Source organism: Sorghum bicolor, chromosome 5 (assembly GCF_000003195.3).
Source record: "Sorghum bicolor cultivar BTx623 chromosome 5, Sorghum_bicolor_NCBIv3, whole genome shotgun sequence".
NCBI lineage: Eukaryota > Viridiplantae > Streptophyta > Magnoliopsida > Poales > Poaceae > Sorghum > Sorghum bicolor.
Window position 1 is genome coordinate 26,524,254 of NC_012874.2, and position 21,054 is coordinate 26,545,307.

At 42.8% G+C, this 21,054-nt stretch overlaps 1 protein-coding gene across 1 annotated transcript; it reads left to right on the forward strand.

Annotated features, from left to right (window-relative positions):
* On the forward strand, nucleotides 471-5,017 carry LOC8155716 (probable beta-D-xylosidase 7). Its single transcript, XM_021460818.1, has 3 exons — nucleotides 471-932; nucleotides 2,734-3,295; nucleotides 3,401-5,017. Exons 1-3 carry the CDS (start codon nucleotides 516-518, stop codon nucleotides 4,756-4,758), a joined length of 2,337 nt encoding a protein of 778 aa, XP_021316493.1. The 5' UTR covers nucleotides 471-515; the 3' UTR covers nucleotides 4,759-5,017.

Consider the following 21,054-nt stretch of genomic DNA (forward strand, 5'->3'; position numbering starts at 1 on the left):
ACGACGAGAAAAAAACAAATCTCCTCCAACATGAAAAAAGACAAAGATGTACAACGTAGATGGAAAAATAATATATATATATATATATATATAATAAAATTTAGAAATAGTTTAGAATTCTTCATATAAATTTATGTATTAGTTTTTAAATATTTTCTGAAAATGATAAAATGTGTCACCATAAATGTGCGTTAGTAAAAATATAGCCCCCGTGTAACGCACGGGAAAATATCTCGTAGATGAAATATATACGTGAGTATATATGTATCCCAGACTGACAGCAAGAGATTCTACCGTATATATCGACAAATTATTTGAAACCAATAAAATGGAAAGATGAAAAAAAAATCCATATAGATCTTGTATCCCTTTTCATGAGAAAGGAAAAGGGTCTAGCTAGAAAACGTGGCGGACTTCCATTGGACGAGGACGTTTATATAAGCGCACTGGTCCTTGCCCGTTCTCACGAGCCACCTCTTCTCTCTTCTCCCTCGAATAAGTATACTTGGATCGCCATGGGTCATAGTACCTTCTCATTCCACAATGCCGCAAGCACGGCGGCGATGCTGCTCCTGGCAGCAGTGTTCTTTTCATCGGCCGTGGCGAGCGACCCCCTGTTCTCGTGCGGCCCGTCGTCGCCGTCGCGTGCCTACCCTTTCTGCGACCGTTCGCTGCCCGCGGCGCGGCGCGCGGCGGACCTGGTGTCGCGGTTGACGGTGGCGGAGAAGGTGTCGCAGCTGGGCGACGAGGCGGCGGGGGTGCCGCGGCTGGGCGTGCCGCCGTACAAGTGGTGGTCGGAGGGGCTGCACGGGCTCGCCTTCTGGGGCCACGGCATGCGCTTCAACGGCACCGTCACCGGCGTCACCAGCTTCCCGCAGGTGCTGCTCACCACTGCCTCCTTCGACGACGGCCTCTGGTTCCGCATCGGCCAGGTACGTAACGTACATATACCGGCCACACGCCGGCGTGCGATGCGCCTACCTGCTAACATACAACCGCGCGTCCTCCACCGTATATGCGCAGTATGGGGCCGGGTGCATTGCACTGTATTATTATGGCAATAAGAATAATACGGTATATATTGAAAAACACAGAGAGCTTAACGAGGCAGATACTCAAAGCATGCACGTATATATATTCAGTTTCATAATAATACAAGCACATCATCTATCCCTGTGATGTGAATGTCTGAGAGAGGTTAGGCACCACAATTGGGCGGTTGGTACGTACTTCAGTCGCCAGCCGCGACTCACCGCACCCTTTACTCTCGGATTTAGATTAGACATATGAAACAAGAAAGCTAAGATTCTAGAGCTCACGGTTAGTCTGCAAATTAAATGTACATATACGCTAAATCAGACTAGAAACGAAATATCATGAAATTCATGGATGTCATTACAAACATTTAATTGCAGGCCCGCCTTTGGGATAGTAAGATAGTGTGGGTCACATCCTTGTACTCCTTCCATCCAAAAAAGGACATATCTTTCACTTTTGTAAGGAGTCGAGTAGTTTAAATTATAAAGATAACTATGAAAACTATTATTTATGATACAAAACAAGTATCATTAAACTAATAATTATAATTTTTTTTCATTGAACAAGCATGCATGCTGAGTTGTACATAGGCATGTTTTTCCTTGTGGTAAATTAAATTGGACATGTGTTTGTAGTGCAAATGTATCATATGTGTATTTTATTTAATTTTAACTAAATTAATTCTGGTGGCACAATTATTAGTTAATTTATTAGTTGCATAGAAGCTGATTTATCGAGCCTTGACTGTACGGTTTATACTGCCAAAAATGGCGGCTGTAATTCCGCCGTCACGGCCACAGGGCAACGACATTTGTGCTGCAGAGTAATAGTGCAGGTAGGTAGAGGATATAAGAGGTGTAGTACGGTGAGAATATGACTCTGATTGGTCGCAGGTGTAGTAGGATATGCGGTGGTTGCAAAGGTAGTACGCTCCCCTGCTTTTGTTTCGTCCAGCTCCGATTCAATGATTGGTGTGGCAACCAATGCAACAACTGTTAGAACTTAACTGATCTCACACCATTCATGCGCTGGGGCTCGCTGGACGATCTTGATCCTGCTTGATTGATGAGATCTGATAGCACAGCCAAATAATCACATACTGATAGCCATCTATGTCATTCCAACAATAATCAGTACGCTTACTGCGAACCGGAATGTAAGAACAGAGTAAGGAAGCGAAGCAGTTTATATTTTTGTTCCTTCTGTTCGAATCCTGATTACCTAAAATAAAATATATAGATGAACACGGAAACCACTTTTCATCCAGTTGTCGTCAACCTAAAGCATGTAGAGAAATGTCGTTACTGCGTTTGAATCATGGCAGCACACACTAGTGTTGTGCATTCAGGGCCGCATGCATGTGCCTGTCTTTGTCACATTGCTTTGCACACCCTCCATGATCGATCCACCGATCGATCTTTCGCAATGCGCGTACATAAATGAGGGAACAGCAGTACAACTCACACCAATCGGTTACGATCACCAACTTGTTGAGCGTGCAACTGAAGCATGTCCTACAGTACTCTAGCGTTCATGGACTGATCGATCACGCGCGAATGCAAGTTGGCAGCATTTGTTGGTTGTTCGTTCGCTAATCGTTACAGAGATTTGATTTGCTGCGTCCTGCCATGGTTACGTGAAAAATTGACATGTTCATGTCCATCTGCCATGGTGGTATGGTATGGTATCGTGCAGGCCATCGGCCGGGAGGCCCGGGCGCTGTACAACCTGGGGCAGGCGGAGGGGCTCACCATCTGGTCACCCAACGTGAACATCTTCCGGGACCCGCGCTGGGGCCGCGGGCAGGAGACGCCCGGCGAGGACCCGGCCGTGGCAAGCAAGTACGCGGTCGCCTTCGTCAGGGGCATCCAGGGCAGCTCTGCCGCCGGCGCGGCGGCGCCGCTGCAGGCCTCCGCGTGCTGCAAGCACGCCACGGCCTACGACCTCGAGGACTGGAACGGCGTGGCGCGCTACAACTTTGATGCCCGGGTGACGGCGCAGGACCTCGCCGACACGTTCAACCCGCCGTTCCAGAGCTGCGTCGTCGACGGCAAGGCCACCTGCGTCATGTGCGCCTACACGGGGATCAACGGCGTCCCCGCCTGTGCCAGCTCCGACCTGCTCACCAAGACGTTCCGAGGCGCCTGGGGCCATGACGGCTACGTGTCGTCGGACTGCGACGCCGTGGCCATCATGCACGACGCGCAGCGGTATGTGCCCACGCCTGAGGACACCGTCGCCGTCGCCCTCAAGGCTGGTAAGCGTTAGTTGTGTTGTTATTATTACATACTTATATACTAGTACTCCTAATAAACTGCCGGTGCCAGTGTCCAACCTTTACAGTAATAATTTACAATCTCAGGACTGGACCTGAACTGCGGGACCTACACACAGGAGCACGGCATGGCCGCGATCCAGCAGGGGAAGATGACGGAGAAGGACGTGGACAAGGCCCTCACTAACCTCTTCGCCGTGCGGATGCGGCTGGGCCACTTCGACGGCGACCCGCGCGGGAACGCGCTGTACGGCCACCTTGGCGCCGCCGACGTGTGCACCGCGGACCACAAGAACCTGGCCCTCGAGGCGGCGCAGGACGGCATCGTCCTCCTCAAGAACGACGCGGGCATCCTCCCGCTCGACCGCTCCGCGATGGGCTCCGCGGCCGTGATTGGCCACAACGCCAACGACGCGCTCGTGCTACGCGGGAACTACTTTGGCCCCGCGTGCGAGACCACCACGCCGCTCCAGGGGGTCCAGAGCTATGTCAGCAACGTGAGGTTCTTGGCCGGGTGCAGCTCGGCGGCCTGCGGCTACGCCGCCACGGGCCAGGCGGCCGCGCTGGCGAGCTCGTCGGAGTACGTGTTCCTGTTCATGGGGCTCAGCCAGGACCAGGAGAAGGAAGGGCTGGACAGGACGAGCCTGCTGCTCCCGGGAAAGCAGCAGAGCCTCATCACCGCCGTCGCCAGCGCGGCCAAGCGGCCGGTGATCCTCGTGCTGCTCACCGGCGGCCCCGTGGACATCACGTTCGCGCAGTCCAACCCCAAGATCGGCGCCATCCTGTGGGCGGGCTACCCAGGCCAGGCAGGAGGGCTCGCCATCGCCAGAGTCCTCTTCGGCGACCACAACCCCAGCGGCAGGCTGCCCGTGACGTGGTACCCGGAGGAGTTCACTAAGGTGCCCATGACGGACATGCGAATGCGTGCCGATCCGGCCAACGGATACCCCGGCAGGAGCTACCGATTCTACCGGGGCAACACCATCTACAAGTTCGGATACGGCCTCAGCTACTCCAAGTTCTCACGCCAGCTAGTCACCGGTGGCAAGAACCAGCTGGCGAGCTTACTTGCGGGGCTGTCCGCGACGACCAAGGACGACGATGCCACGAGCTATTACCACGTCGATGACATCGGCGCGGACGGGTGTGAGCAGCTCAGGTTCCCGGCGGAGGTCGAGGTGCAGAACCACGGACCAATGGACGGCAAGCACTCTGTCCTCATGTTCCTCCGGTGGCCCAATGCAACGGATGGCCGGCCGGTGAGCCAGCTGATCGGGTTCACGAGCCAGCACATCAAGGCAGGGGAGAAGGCCAACGTCAGGTTTGATGTCAGGCCGTGCGAACACTTCAGCCGGGCGAGGGCGGACGGCAAGAAGGTGATCGACAGAGGGTCTCATTTCCTCATGGTCGGCAAGGAAGAGGTGGAGGTCAGCTTTGAAGCCTGATGTATGACAGGAAAAAGGATTACGATTTACAGGTGGTGCAGAGCAAGTCTTTGGTTGGTAAACTTCAGCAACTCAGCATAGGACACAAGAAGTTAAGTAATTTATTATAATTCATTCATATTTGCCTCAAAAAGTCGGGGCTTTTACATGTAATTTATTATTAAGCATATCTATCTATCTATCAAAAATGTAATCATGGTTACCTGTAAAATATAGTTGAATTATTATTGTTATTTAAATAATAATAATTTTCGGATGCGAAAAAGACATGGTGGTCCGTCAAACTGCACTCCTAGATGAGTTCTGTTAATTAAGAGAACTAGTGGATGTGTATGTGTAGTATGTATGTCTATAATGAAAAAATCATACTGTAATAGAGGATCATATAATAATAAGATATTCAGAAATTCAATTTCAATGTAGCACGTCCTGATCCGGACAACACCAAAGAGCACAAACGACATTTTAATTGAGCTAATCAATGTACGTACATTGCTTACCATGAGTGGTTGGTGACGTTAAGACTGTTGTGAACCCTTGAGCTGAACGAGACGGTAAATAAGGCCTTTGTGGTCCATGATGATTTTAGGAGATCACAACCCCTTGCACTATTACACAAAATCTCTTCAATGATGATACCCTTTTACATCAGAGGCGGTTCATATAGCACACCGCCGCTAACCGCACTATGGGGCACCGTCTCTAAAAATCCATCTTTAGGGCAGTTCTATCACAAAACCTGCATCTGATACACGTCCATTTTTAGACGTAGCTGTATTATAAGACGCGCCATTGAAGATCGATCTTCAACGACGGTTCTCTTTACAAAACCATCTTATAGATGGTTTCTTAAGAGAATCGCTCTTACAAATTAATTAATAGGGGTGGTTCACTTTAGTCAACTGGCCTTAAAAACGCCCCCCCCCCCCCCCAAAAAAAAAATAGACATGATATGACCCATCTAATCTACTACAAAGTTATTGCGTGGGAGGGGGGGCAAAGAGCAGCTCTTGCCAGCCGTTGTCAAATCTTTTTCCAACCATTCTTCTAAAGATTAGCATCTTCTTCCATTCATTCTAAAGATTATTTTTTCATGCTTTAGTACAAGCATAGAATTATTCAAATATGTGGTTTTTAAAATTATAAATAATAATGGTGTATCTACTTTTTTTATGAGGCTAATTTGAATCATTTGCAAGGGGGTCTAAAACTTGGTGGGAAAATATGACTTCAAATTTGGTGGGAATTTTAAAACTAACTTTCAGAGGCGGTTGAGTATTCTATACCTCAAAACAACATTTTCATAGGCGGTTGCATTGCCACAACCGTCCCTGAAGAAAACATCATCAAGGGTGCTTGGATTCTAGCAGCCGCCCCTGATAACAAATTTTTAAGGACGGTTGATGTATTGTGACCACCCTTGAAAAAACATTTATAGAGACAGCTATTTTAAAGGAGCCACTCCTGAAAATTCATTATCAGAGATGGTTTGCCTAACATAATGGCCCCTGAAAATGCTTTATGGACCACCTTTGAAAATGCTTTATGGGAGGCGATGCTCCTAATGGTACCGCCACTGAAAATAACATTATTAGAGGCGATTCTCCTAATTGATCCGCCCCTCAAAATACATTTTCTATTTTCAGGAGCGGGTATAAGCCCGTCGCGGCAAACGCCACATTTTCAGTGATGGTAGCATTACAGCGATTCTGCTGACCGCCCCTGAAAACCCGATTTAGCCACCACTAAAGAAAATTCTTGTACTAGTGTTGAGCCAAACGAGAGGGCAGGGCGACACTGTCGGTGAAGCCAAAGCTAATAGAGAATCCCAAATCGAACGTGACAATGAGGTACACTGTAATACCCAATTTTAATGACAAAACCAGATATGTACCATATGTGAGTTTTAGAAGTCAAATCTCACATATAGCTACAAATAAGGGGAAATATCAAAAGACAATGCATAAATATATAACGTACATAATATAAAAGAGATAACCTTTGATAGCAAACAACGGATAGAGAACTCCAAACTTCGAGTATTAACTTCACTCTATAGGATCCAACTGACTGGTTGATCACAAGCCTAAACTTCTCCTGAGGTTTGGGGGAAGTAGCAAAAGTGAGTCCATGTCGAACTCCACAAGTATAACAACTAGATTGTATAGCTCCCACAATCTCATGATCAATGTGACATAATTAATGTAGAGCATTAAATAATAAAATAAAAAATAATGGGCATATTTAACACACAAGAATCATCATCGTCGATGCAAGAATCCCCAAGGCCGCTCTTGACCGTGAGCACGGCTAGTATACCAGTTTTTAACACTCTGCAGAGGTTGTACATCTTTACCCATGAGTCATGATTTACCCTTTCGCCCGAGGTAGCTAATCTCTTAACCCCCTTACTAGGGAGGTCGGCAGGGATCACTATGAAGTCTTTCAAAGGTTCATCTAACAAGTTAGGGCCGCTTGGTTTCATTAGTCAGTCCATGTGATTCATCCGCAGGAATCCACGGTCTGCTATTCCCCAATTGCGCCACACGGGTAACCGCTAACGAGCTAGAAAAGTTACTCATACTTAACTAAAGCCAGAGCCATTATAGCCCTCATGATTGCACTGTTGTCCCGGTTATCACTTACAGATAAATCAACAAGTGGCTAAAAAATCATTTTTATCATTTATTGCTTAAACATTAATCAAGTCACAAGATCATGGTCACAGAAATAGAATCCAAATGCTATATTTGCCTTGATCAAAGCTCTTGCTTATCCTTTTGGTTCTGCTGGTCTTACTTGTTGCCAAAGCTTTGATCTTGATCATCAAAAACTGCTCTCCGACTAAACTCGATCATCTATCAACCACACACAATCATCCGGAGACAAACACATACGAAGCAAACAATGCTACAATTAGAACAATACACCAATCATATAAAAACAGTATCAAAAGTTTATAAAATGATTCTACGCATCGCTACGATCTCACAGACGTAAAGATCACGGAAATTGGAGCTGAAACGGAGAATATATGAATTTTCTAAGATTTTATATAGAAAAGAAATTAATTAATTAAGTCACCAAAATAAAAAGGTTTCAAACTGAAGAATTAAGTTTACTAACATGTAGAGCTCATTAATATGAATCTAACGTAATTTGAATGGGTCAAAACGGATTTAAAATGAATATTTTATGGCCAAAACAGTTTCAGTGGCAAACTTGTAAATAGTAGAAAGCGTATTTTCGGAGTCAACCGGCGCTTTTACGTTTTTTGAAAGAGAAAGCGTATTCTTCCATGGGGAGAAGACAGGAGCCAGCGCGCCTATGCTGCTGGGCTGGGCCGAGGACAAGAGGGCAAGAGGGGGTACTGGGCCAGTGAAGAAAGGGAAAGGAGGGAAGGAGTGGGCCTTCAGGCCAGATTTAGGGAGAATGGGCCGCGGGGGAGAAAGCCAGGCCTTCGGGCCGAGAGAGAGAAAGGAGAGGTTTTACTTTTCTTTCATTTTTTTTTTCAAAAGCCATTTGAAATTCATTTAAAAATCCTATTTTTGAATCATTTTGAATTTTGAGCTTAAATACACTCATCACATCTCTACAACTAAAACATACACAACTATTCCGTCCACTAGCAACAATTCGCGTCGCTCGCTCCCAGGCCTCCTGGCGTGCGGCGTGCCCATGCCTCACCCCCGCGGCCTCGCTCACGCTCAGTGTCTCCCTTCCAGTCTCTCCTCCTCTCGTGCCTGCCAGCTTCCCCTCCCCAATCAACGCAGTTTTGCCACCCCTACCCCGCCTATCAGCTTCCGCTCGGTGCCGCCCTCGATACACGCCTCCGCCGCCGCCTCCGCCGCCGCCACCGCCGTGCCAATCCCGCTCTACCCTCACCGCGGACGTTCGCTCACGGTTTCCCCACCCCTACCCCACTGAGGACGACGCCGGCACCAGTGTTATTTACTACCTTTGGCTTTGGGAAAAGTTTTCTACTTTTGAAGTTCTTGACAAGTCCGTCGCATCTCTGCAAACCGACCTTCCGACCGGCCCCTGCACCGACGGCCATCAGAGGCGCTCAGCTCACAACACCCGAGCACCTGCAGCCCCATCCCACACCGCCGCCCCAGCCTCCACGACCTCCAACTGACGCAGCCGTCGCTGCACGCCAAGCACGTGAGTCTTTGTCAGTCCCGTTGCCAACAGGTATGCATTTCCATGCCTTCTGTTGGATGTGCTAATCTAATCTGATAATTTGTTATATGTGCTACTAACTTTGATCCCTTTCAAAACTTAGCATCCTTACATGTGCATACCCATGTCCGATAGTGCCTCCGTGCCTGCGGTTCAGTGTGCTTTGATTAGAATTTTTGGTGACCTTGTCCTCCTGATCTCATCCTCTTTCATTCTCTTTATGCTGTGTGAAATCATGGAGATGGACATGGGCCTGATTTTGTGAATGTGCCATAGATCATAGCTGCGACTGCTAGAACTTGAAGGAAAAGAAATAAAATTTTGAATCAATGGACGCTAATTCTTGTTTTGTTGTACTGTCCATTTAGAACAAAACAAATTCATGCTTATTCTTCTGAGAACAAAACATCTATTTTAAATTGCAGTGGGATACATGTTTATTTCAGTTTGCAGTGTAGTAAACTCTAGGAGAAACATACTGCTAGAGGTAAATATAGAGTTTGATGACTAACTACAATCAAACAACTGACAAAAAAAACAACTGACAACTCCTTCCACTTCTAGAAAAGTGGTATTTTTAGCTATGAAATAAACTTTTTGTGCAAAAGAGATGTTCCCTAGAATAGCAAAAGAGATGCTGCCTAGAATATTGTCATGCTTGAAGCATTGTTTTTAGGTAACATTTTGTGCCTACTCCTTCCACTTCCAGAAAAGTGATATTTTTAGCTCTATTCAGTGAAACTGTTTAAACTTTGGGCGTGGATATATCCTATTATGAAATGATTACATTCATAATCATATAGACAAAAATAGGAGGGTACTACCCTCATGTCTTCACGATAGCTTTTTTTGGTAACCCGTCAATTGTGCCCAATTTACATGTGTAGATATATCTCTTTATTATTATCTATCCTTTATTTACTTTTGCTCAGTTGTAGTGGACACCAATTTGTTATCCTACATCATCTCCTGCAGTTCTGACTAATTATGGAATGGCATTGTTACCTATTGCAGCTCCTAGACAACTGAGCAAAAGCAACGAATCAGAACTGCACCAACAAGGGTGTGTATCAAAGCTCAGGATGGCATTTGTGATAAATTCATAGCTTCAGTGACTTTGCTAATTATCCAACGAGGGTGTGTATCAAAACTCTTGCTTTCAAATACAATTCCTGTCTAGATGTTCCATGTAGTATTCAGGTTGCTTATTTTTATTCGCGCCCAGCCTGAAGTGGCCAATCACTGCCTCTGAAGGCTGCAACCTCACCATTCTGAACTTGTGTGGTTGCCCAGTGAGCCATACTGTGATTTATGTATTGCCTTTATGACATTAGATGATTCTAATCTCAGGAATGCCTTTTCCTGCATACTTCTCTTCTTTTCTTAATTGGTGTGAAATGCCAAAAGTCATCTTTTATTCTAGACAAAATATCTTTAACTTTTATCTATCCATTCTTGTATAAGCATAGGCTAAAAATGACTAAGTTGTTTAGCTCAAAATAATTGTTGCAAAGGCATGCATTTTTGTCTGACAGAAAAACGACACTTTTTTATAGGTTATGGATACATTAATTTCAATATATGTGATGTTGTGTACATGAAGGATTCTCCAACTACTTTACCCAGAACAGTATAATTCTTCACCTTCTTATGGTCATATGATACTCAATTGAGAACATCTTATAATATTATAAAGCTAATTTATGGGTTCACATTGAAAACCAATCTATTTGAACAGAGGTTGCACTTCCTTATCACATGTATTCAAGTGTTTTTGGGGGTTGGGTGACGATAATCATGTTGTCTGAAACATGCTGAAGGTGTCGAAGGCTTGATACCTACACTGTTCTTACAGTTACGATTGATTCATTATCTGTCTTTTGATAGCAATTAAACACAAAAGTCTAATGACTTTGCTGTTTATGTCAAGCAACTCTTGATGTGAGCCTCTCAACCATCGGCAGCAGAGGACATCCACTACAGTGATCAATCTCGCCACACGTAACTTTCGGTGATCAATTCCGTCAATGTCCAGGTACCGACTACCTTCTATCTTCATGGTGAAAGGCGTCTTTTTGATATGCACTATAGATTGGGAGATATCCTCTTGTAAAGAAGATATTACTAGCCAACCTAATATGTTTGAGATACTAAATAATTCTTAATAAAGTGTGTTTGCTCGCAAAAAAACCTAATATGTTTGAGTGGTAACTTACTATTTTGTCAACTTTTTTAGTGCAGTTTTGCAGACAAATTTGTGAAGAAATACATTGAGGAATTAAAAACTCTTTTCTTTTTCTGATTGGTGAATAATGGGATATAGTCTTTTCCAGCTGATGAATAAAGACATGGTTCTTTATTCTCTACATTTCAAACATGGTTGCCCCTTTTGGTGTCCTGGACAGACATCATTCAGTTTGTTCATTGCTCGATTCGTATAATAGTGGAGTTGTACATATGAGCCTATCTATTTGCATTTTAATGTCACCTTTGATTTCTCAAACATAACATGCATGAATTCTAGCATCGGAACCTGATTTAGTCATTTTTTTGCTGTAGTAGTTTAAATTACCTTTGCTTTGCTGCAAATAATTCTTTGTGGATCTGTAAATTTCTTCGCAGGAAAGCAAAGAATTCTCTATATTATCATGTTTTTAGATATGTCCATTTCCTATTTATGTTGTGATTGTTTTAGTATCATCAATTGCTCTTTTTTTAATCTGAAATAGAGACAGTGCAATGCGAAAATCAATATATCATCAGCGCTTTGAAAGAGAAGGAAAATTTAGAGGCTATTTGTCATGTGCCTTCGGGTTTTAACAAGGGGAATGTTTAAGATTTGCTTTCTTTACCTGCAGATCCAATAACCAGTTCACTACTGCCCACCTCCAGAAAGTCATCCACACCGCCAGAGCTCACAGGCCAAGGCAAAGTTTCTTGTGTATATTTGTGTAACTACTTAGCTTCATAAGCAATTTATATGTTCGAGAATGTACTACTCTGTCTATACGAACATGATTCTAAAAAAAAACCAGAGTCATGTGCCATCCAGACTTATAGAGTTAGCATATCTATTTTGAACTTTTGCTTATACAATCCAGCAATGTTTTTTTGAGTTACCAGTATAATACACATTTATACATGTATTATCATGATATTAATTTTTCCCGTTGCAACACACGGGCATTTAGCTAGTTAAATAAAATGCCAAGGCATGCATGCTCAAACACATTGCTAACTCCTATGATAAATTTTAATTTAATGGAAAATATTATCTCTCTATATTTCATGAACACAAAAATACAAAATTAAATCATTTTCACTCTATTTCCCAGAAACAATTTTTAGGGTGTTACAAATCTACACCCCTTAAAATGAATCTCGTCCTCGAGATTCGGAAAAGGCACGGATTCCAAAAGAGAAACAAGAACAAGATCTTGATATCTAATTCAACTTCACAACTTGTATTCCAATGTAAACACTTATGTCTCGGGATCACAACTTGTGAACAAAACTTCCATAAAATGTCTATTATTCGTGGCGGATTAAAATCCATCTTGACTACTAACTTTTTGACTCACAACCCAAAGATATGATAACTTAGCATGGATATGCCTCCTCAGGTAGAAGTGGACCACCTTGATACTCAATTCTTTTTCCTGATGGTGTAGTTAAGAAAATTTTCCACTGGGTCGCATAGATCACTGCCTTGTGTGCACATAACCATCCATTGCCAAGAACCAAAGGAATGTTGAGTGACTCTAGCACAATGAGGTTTACTGAGAAGTTCTCCTTGCTTATGACCAGATTAATATTCGAGCAAACCTGGTCTGCCTGTATTTCTCCCTTTGGAGTTTGAACTACACTTCACCCGCTCAATTGTTTTTACCAAGTTGGCAGAAATGAAAGAATGGGAAGCACTTCGGTCAAACAGAGCAAAAACCAACACTGAGTCCACTTGAACATAAGCACCCACCACTTTGGTGACTCCTTGAATGTTATTCATATCCACATTGTTCAGTCTTCCATTGATATAATTTTGTTGTACTTTATTTCCGTGAGCAGGCTTCTTACGGGCTTTCCTTTTTCGCTTCCGTCGTTGTGGATTCTGATTTGATTCAATGTCAACTTGCTCTTTCGTATTATTACTTTAATAACACTCAGCTTTGTCATACTCATAGCATATTTCTTCAAAGGCAAGATGATCATATTCTTCCCACCTATCCATGAGAGGTGTCATATTGGGCTCCTGACTCATGGGACACTACACTCTCTGTCATCAACTGACCAACGTCAGTAACACGGCAAGGATAGATGATCATAACCATAGAGTATCTCAAGACGACAATTTATCACTTCAAGATAGATTAAAAGTGCATCATCCCGTGACATCATGGTACTACCCCCCTTAAGACGAGGTTGATTGGGGCACACTAGGGACTAGCTCTCATATCCTTTTTAGACGCTACACATCATATAGTCTTTTAAATTTGCTTATTCCAAGTCTCTTAATCCAAGGTTACTTTCATCACTAAGTTCCAACTATTAGTACCTTTATCAATACACAACTCATAATCCATGAGTATCAGTAATGACATATATCTCCATTAACATTCTCTAAATGGGATGATATCTTGAACAAACCAAATTCACCAAGCACTTAATGTTCTTGTATATGATTTAACTTTTACCAATCATTCTCCTTGTAACTCCTTTAATTAGGCTACCCCCCTTAAGAAAGGTCAACTAGGGGGACACAAAAAAGGTAGCTAGCATGTTTTCCAGACAAGTTAACTAACATTGAGAACTTACGACATCCCAAAGAGCTTATGTGCAAGAGAGCAAACATGTATCCTGAAATTTTCCCGCGATATGAAAAACACCAGCATAGAAAAACAGGTATAACTCTCATTCTGTTGATCCAATAGAGTTATAGCTTGTATCGTTAGAAAACTTATGAAATTCACCACAACTTTCCTGTAGAAGACCTCCTTAGATTCTGTATTTAAACTTAGGTAAAACAACCAAACATAATATCCTTCCTGATAATGTCTCAGCAAAGGTGCTGTAAATTCCAGAAATTATATCTCGAGCTACCTAATTCATCTGGAGATTATCCTTACATTTTTGAAAAGCATAGGAAATCCTCTACAACTTTCGTATACAACTTTTTCCCAGATTCTGAATTTAACTTGGCTGAAAATAGGGAATACCAAATCTGTCCAGACTTTGATACAGAACAGAAACATCCAATTGTAAATATCATATCTCAGGTTCTACTTAGCCAAATAAGTTCCAGCTTATACTGTTAGAAAGCTTAGAAAATTGTCTACAACTTCGCTATAGAACACTTTTCCAAATTATATAGTTCTATTGGTCTCAAATAGTAGGCAACCAAAACTGGTCTAGGTTCTTGACAGCACAGTTGTATCATTTTGTGATTTTTGTAACTTCCAAACCATAAGAGCTATGAGGGTAATTCTTGCAGTCAGAGAAAGATCTTGAAGTCTAGTTGCTCCCAGAAAAAATTGATAAACTTTGCACAACCAGATCTTGAGATACACCAGAACTATTGCAGACTGCTCTAGAAAACAGCAAGGGATAGAAACAGGATATAACCAAACCCAACTACTTATTTCATTACTCCTTATGCCTTAGGCCTATAAACTAAATGATATTGTGGAGAAATTCACAAAATCATTGCACTCATTACAAAGATTCAAATCAATCATGAACATAATAACAAACCAAACAAAGCATCAAAGATTCACACTTCAAACATTGACTCAACTTGCGGTACTATCGTTCTTTTCCTATTAAGGGCAAAGATCCTAAAACATCTTTTTCAAAGACGCAAGAAGATGGTAAGAAAAGGTTGTAATAGCATACCAAATCAAGGAGTGAAGGTGAGAACAAGTACTTTTAAAATAAGCAACAAGGTAGAGACAAATATCAAGGATAGGGATATAGTATGGATGAAAATACCAAGGTTTATAGATAAGGATTTTTTGACAATTCCAAAACCTTAAGACGACCAATTTATAACTAGGCTTGTGTAACAGAACCGTCCAATTTATAAGAACTCAAGTGAATTAGCGACCACAAAGCAGTCAAGCCAATGGACTTGAACCCATAGAAACCCTGTAGTCCGACGAAATCTCAAAAGACCTCGATTCAACCAACATACAACCAAGATCGTACATGATCAAGCATCACCATCACAGATTACATCCATTCATCACAGAACATAGTTTTACAACACATCGGAGTTTAAACAAAGTTATTACAAACCAGTTTAGTAGCGGGAGCAAAGTAGTTTTGAAACATCACATACTCAGTTTAAATTACATGCCAGCTTCGTAGTCAAACCCACAAAAGCATAACTGAAGATAAAGGAGGTGATCATGCCCATGATCTATTCATCGTCCGCAGCCGGATGATGACAGTTAGCACAGTAGCCGTGGTAAACGACATCATCTGCAACAAGGGTAAATAAAACCCTAAGTACGAGAATGTACTCAGCTAGATTTACCCGTCATAAACCAGAAATAAAGTGACACCAAGGAGTATGCAAGGCTAATATTTGTGGGCTGGTTTGACTCCCATTTTTGCATGAAAAGCTTTAGTTGTAAGTAACCTATTTATAATATTTCAGCAGCAGGTTCATTACTTAACAACTATCCACTAGATTAGCACCTGTTCTAAGCATACACTTTGAGTATTTAAGCGTCACAATAATAACCATATCCAGATTATCACATAGCTATCAACATTCTCATCATAACCATTAAGTTCATTTAGTGAGGTCTACGTTGCCGCTGCTCGAGTCAAGTTCTCACTATCCGGGAGAGACAACGATCAAATCGATTCCTATCCAGCTAGAGGGGTATTCCTAGCACTCACCCGAGCATACTTCATGAGAGCAGCTCAGATCACCTTTAGCATAACTCCGGACCAAGTCGCGGTTCCGTACAGCGCCGCACCCCTAGGGACCGTCAATCTGCTAGGGTCAAGACTCTAACCTGACACCTCGGTCTTACGCCATTGACTCCCCGCACATCCTTGCTACCAACCGAGGTGTGCACTTAAACCGAACGGGGTATCCGGCCGGAGATGCACTCGTAGGCTTCGCGGTCAGAACGACTTATCTGGCCAGCTAAGTGTTAGACATGCGTTCAACATGACACGAGGACGTACATCGAATCGGTCCTTAATCGACACGGACGGGGATAGATTCACACCGAAGACCTCCATGCCTTGTTACTACACTATCATCATCCTGCCCGGTCTCAAGTTCACTATTAGCACATGGTTAACTCCACGATAGCAAATATAGCCAACCGTGATTCAGTATCCACCTATCTCTCGCAGGTGACAGGAAATCACCTGGCTTCTACCGAGTTAAGCATGGCTAAGCATCATTTCGATCCTAGACCTACTTAGGCAAGGTATAAGGTGGACAAGGTAGTCATTATGCAGCAAGGGTGTCATATCAACGCCTAACACTTAATGCAACAATACATAACCATAGTCAATTGATAGCTGGACATGATAACAAAATAGTAGGAGGCTTATAATGCTCCGGGGCTTGCCTTCAACGTAAGTGGACGGGCGGTGGTCGGGACACTCCGGCAGATCCTCCTCCTCCTCAGCTCCTTGAGGTGGCTCCCCTTGTTGTTCCTCCGGCTCGGGCAGTTCGTACTCCAAGACCGTCACTCCCTTGGGTGCACCTATGTATGCATGACATGTGATAAACATAGGGAATGCACATAAGATGTAATATGTCATGATGCTGAGCCAAGGAACACATCACAAGGTATAAACATGAGCATAAACTCCTAAAATTAAGTGAATCACAGAATAACAAGTGCATACTTCTTCTCTGGTAGAGAGGCTAACCAGTGTTGACGGTCCTTAGTGCTCACATTTAACCATCAACTAATCATGGAAAAGGATCCAAATGCAACCAACACCCAGACTTAGGGTTTTATCTGACAGAATTCCACGAGTTTTGGTGTTTGTCTATTTCTGCAGGGGGTTATCAGGAAATACGGAAGAAAGACCCACACGTCGGGTTTACATAGAGATATTAACGTGCCGCGCAATTTTCTATCATCCAGAAGACTCCAGAAGCCACGGGAATGAACGGGAAGCCGAGAGGGCTCAGGGACAGGGCGCCCGCCCTAGTCCTTAGGGCGCCCGCCCGCCTTCAGTGTCCAATTCAGATCCGTTTCGCAGATCACGCTCCACCGACCTAAAGGATCAAGGAAAACCATGCGATTAATGTCGGTTTGATACGACGGCCCAGATTCATCTGAAAAGACTATATAAGCAAGGTCCCCTGGCCCCTAGAGATCATACCTCTTCTACAGAATCAAAGCTAGGGTTTCAATTCTTCATCCAAGTAGAGAGGATCCCTCTAGTTCATCTAGTTCTAGTTCTAGTTCTTCTAGTTCTAGTTCTAGTTAGTTCTAGTTGTAATCTAGAAAATAGGTAGAGAGAAGAGGAGAGCGGAGGAGGAGCCGGATCTGTCAGATCTTCCTCAACATTATACTTTTGCTGCAACTGGTTCGTTCTTCATCGTTCTCCAAGTTCTTCAATTCATAATTCCTGAGTTCTTTAATTACTTTTATTTACATTCAAGTTATTTATTGGATTCCCGCTTGCATCAAGTGCTCTAGTCTTTATAACGCTAGAGTAGTAATCAATAGATTAGACGTGGTGTTTAGTCTTGCAATTACCTGGAATTGCACCCAATCCTATGGATTGTTGTGGTAGCCCTAGGGTAGTGACAGCCCTAATGGTCGACGTATTCCACCTCGTTCGGATCGGTGTTTGTAGGACCGTAGTCAGAGCTTTCTAGCCCCCTTCTCATCTCTTTCTGTGGTTAGTGTTCTGATGTGCTGAAATAAATAACCTTTGAAGTAATTCTTGATTCTTAGATCAACTAGAGAACTCTCAGGAAACTTCCTCTCTTCCCACCAAAAATAATTATATAGTTATCCTTGGGCGATCTTGAATCTTAATTAGTACACTCACGTTCCCTGTGGAAAATCGATACTCTGGAATACTCCCGGGTGAAAGCTACATCGGTATCTGTGCGCTTGCGGATTTTTTCTATTTGCGTTTAAAATACCCAAAAGCTTTGTGGCGCCGTTGCCGGGGAACGGTTGCTGTGCTAGTTTCGAACCAAGTCGTCCGTGTATCCTTTTTCTTTTCCTTTTTATCACACTCACCTTACCATTTTCACCATGCCACATGGATTTCACTCCAAACAATAATGAGCATAGAATTTATTTCATAGCCACTTCATTTCCTCCATGGTCATATGCAACATCTTCCCAATCCATTGGTCTCTCCAACATCACCACATTCGAGATCTCCAACCCCCTCTTCCTTTCTTTTTATAAAAACTTTAAAAGGGCGGTTGTCGATACATATGTCTATAATAAATATTGTAGATCTCGTTGAGTTGATCTTGATATAGGTCAGCGTTGGTGGGGAAACCACTTCGCCGACATAAAATGATGGTTTCCCAAGGACAAGCTTAGTGTCCTAAAATAAGCACTGATCAGATCGTAACATGAGCTTTTAATTATTTGCAACATTACCTTGTGTATTGAGCATATAAGGATAATTGTAAAAAAAATCCTTCGGGTATTCTTGTCACTAACCTTTCCAGGATTGGAGCAAGAAGATTGGATGAATGACAAGCACAAGGTATGTCCAACCAATCATCATACAACATTGAATTAAATTCATCCAAACTTGAATTTTGCAAAATTCAAGCTTGGGGGAGTACTTTACATAAAAACATCTTTTGCCATGTTGCTATGTTGGTTGTCCCTACCTTTGAGACATGGTCAATTTTTTAAATACTAATCACACTACTTCATCTCCACTTGAGTAGATCTCTATAAATGCTCTCATGCTACCTTTATTTGCTTTAGTATATGTTTAGGTTTGGAGCAGTTTCATTTATCTCTTAATTAAGCATGGTGCTTAGTTTAGGAATGATGATCTTACTTCTAAGGGATTTTAAATTAAGCATGGTGCTTAGATTAAAATGCCCTCCTAACTCAAATTAGACATGGTGTCTAGGTTGATTTTTGAGCCGATAGTATGCTATAGTAGATATTGGATATTTTGTTGGACTAACCCCTGCAGAAAACTTTCAATATCGACCTAGGAAGTCCTTAGATAAACTCATATTGGAGACAAAGAGAGAGACACATAAAGTTTAACAATTTACACAAGGAAGGCATAGCTCACAAGAGATGATCCATGGAGGGTGCCACAAACACGATGCACAACCGCTAAGAAAGGAAAGCTTCCACAAGGTGATACTGTACCATCACTCTTCAAGTAAGGTAACATCTTAAGGTACTTGACTATCACTTTTATAAGCTTCTCCTTGGTCCTGGCGTTCACATGAATAAAAGAGACAAACATGTATGATTTACAACTCTAGATTAACCAACCCAATTGATTCAATATGTTTAGTCCTTCCACCTTTGTGATCCCACACTCCTAATCATATCAACTAAAATGTTGCACACGCAATCTTTGGAAGATATATAATAAATAAATAAATAAATAAGTATAGATAGATTATCTTTCCATTAGGTTGAGCGAGCTGATCTGACAAATGCTTTAAATGCTACACTCATGATATTATTATCCATCAACTTTGTCTTGCTCACTATGCTTGAGGTTAGAGAAGAACAAATACACTTTTGGTTCTGTTGGTGTTTTCCACCAACAGAGCCCATGCACTTGATCTCTACCTTGTCTCGATGAGCAGGTACACTTCGAGCAAAATATGAAGGAGTTTTACAACTCCCAGACTCCATCAAGTGAAGAACCTGGATCTACGAGCACAAACACACTGGAGATACTAGACACTCAGGCAATCACTGCCCTGAGATGCTTGAGGACGTAAACTACAACAACAACTACTACTACTACTACAACTGTCCTCAATAAAATCAAGGTTGGAATCAAGAGAGGCCTAACTACTCAGGTAATTATCAAGGTAATAATTCTTACAATAATAATAATAATTTTGTACCTCTGAGAGAGTTAGTGTCTAATCAAAGAAAGCTAATGGATAACCTATCTCAGAAATTGGCATCTAATGATAAAATGTTAGAAAATATAAATAATAGAATGGATAATTTCTCTACTGCCATCAAGAATCAAATTAGCTTTAATAAAAGGATTGAATCTCAGTTAAATCAAATAGCTGCTGCTGTTCCTGCTACTAACCCCAGTATACCATCACAACCGGAAGGATTAGAATCTGCAAATCTTGTAGACATGTTTGATGCAGGTAACTAGTGGAGTAACCCCGTTGTGGAAGTAATTACTAACCTTCTGCCGGTCAAGAGAGGCGATCCAGAACGCCCCGTCATCCCGATCTCCATCAGCATTGTGGACTTCCTAGAAGCACTCTGTGACTTTGGCTCCAGCGTCAACATTATGCTCAGGGTACTCTATGAAAAATTCTTTACACATCCTTTACTAGAAACAACCATGTGTTTGCAGCCTACAGATCGGACACTAAGTTTTCCAAAGGGAAAACTGAACAACCTCTCCGCTCGAGTTGGTACCTTGTACACCCCAGCAGACTTCTTGGTAATAGAGACTGGTACTGATGAGATGGCACCCATCATCCTAGGGAGGCCATTCCTGAACACCTTGAGAGCTGTCATCTACGCTAGTGCTACCAAGATCAGTTTCTACATCAGGGGAAGGAAGGAGACATTTTCCTTCAAGAACAAGACTACAAAAATCTCAGAGCAATCCCGACATGAACAAAGGAAGAGGACCAACAGGAGGAACAGGAACAAGCAAATGTGGATTGAGTCAGCTAAGATGGTCACTGCAGTTCAAGGAGGTCAAGATCGTTGACTTAAGTCACCGTTCCTGACCAAAAAGGATGACCCAGGTATGCCAAGCATCCAGTGCTCCATTAATGGATACAACTTCCAGAAGACGCTTTGCGACACCGGGTCAGGCGTCAACATAATGGCCGCAGTCACCTATCAGCTCCTGTTCGGAACCATACCCCTAAAACCGACATACATTCAGCTCCAGATGGCAGATTAGACA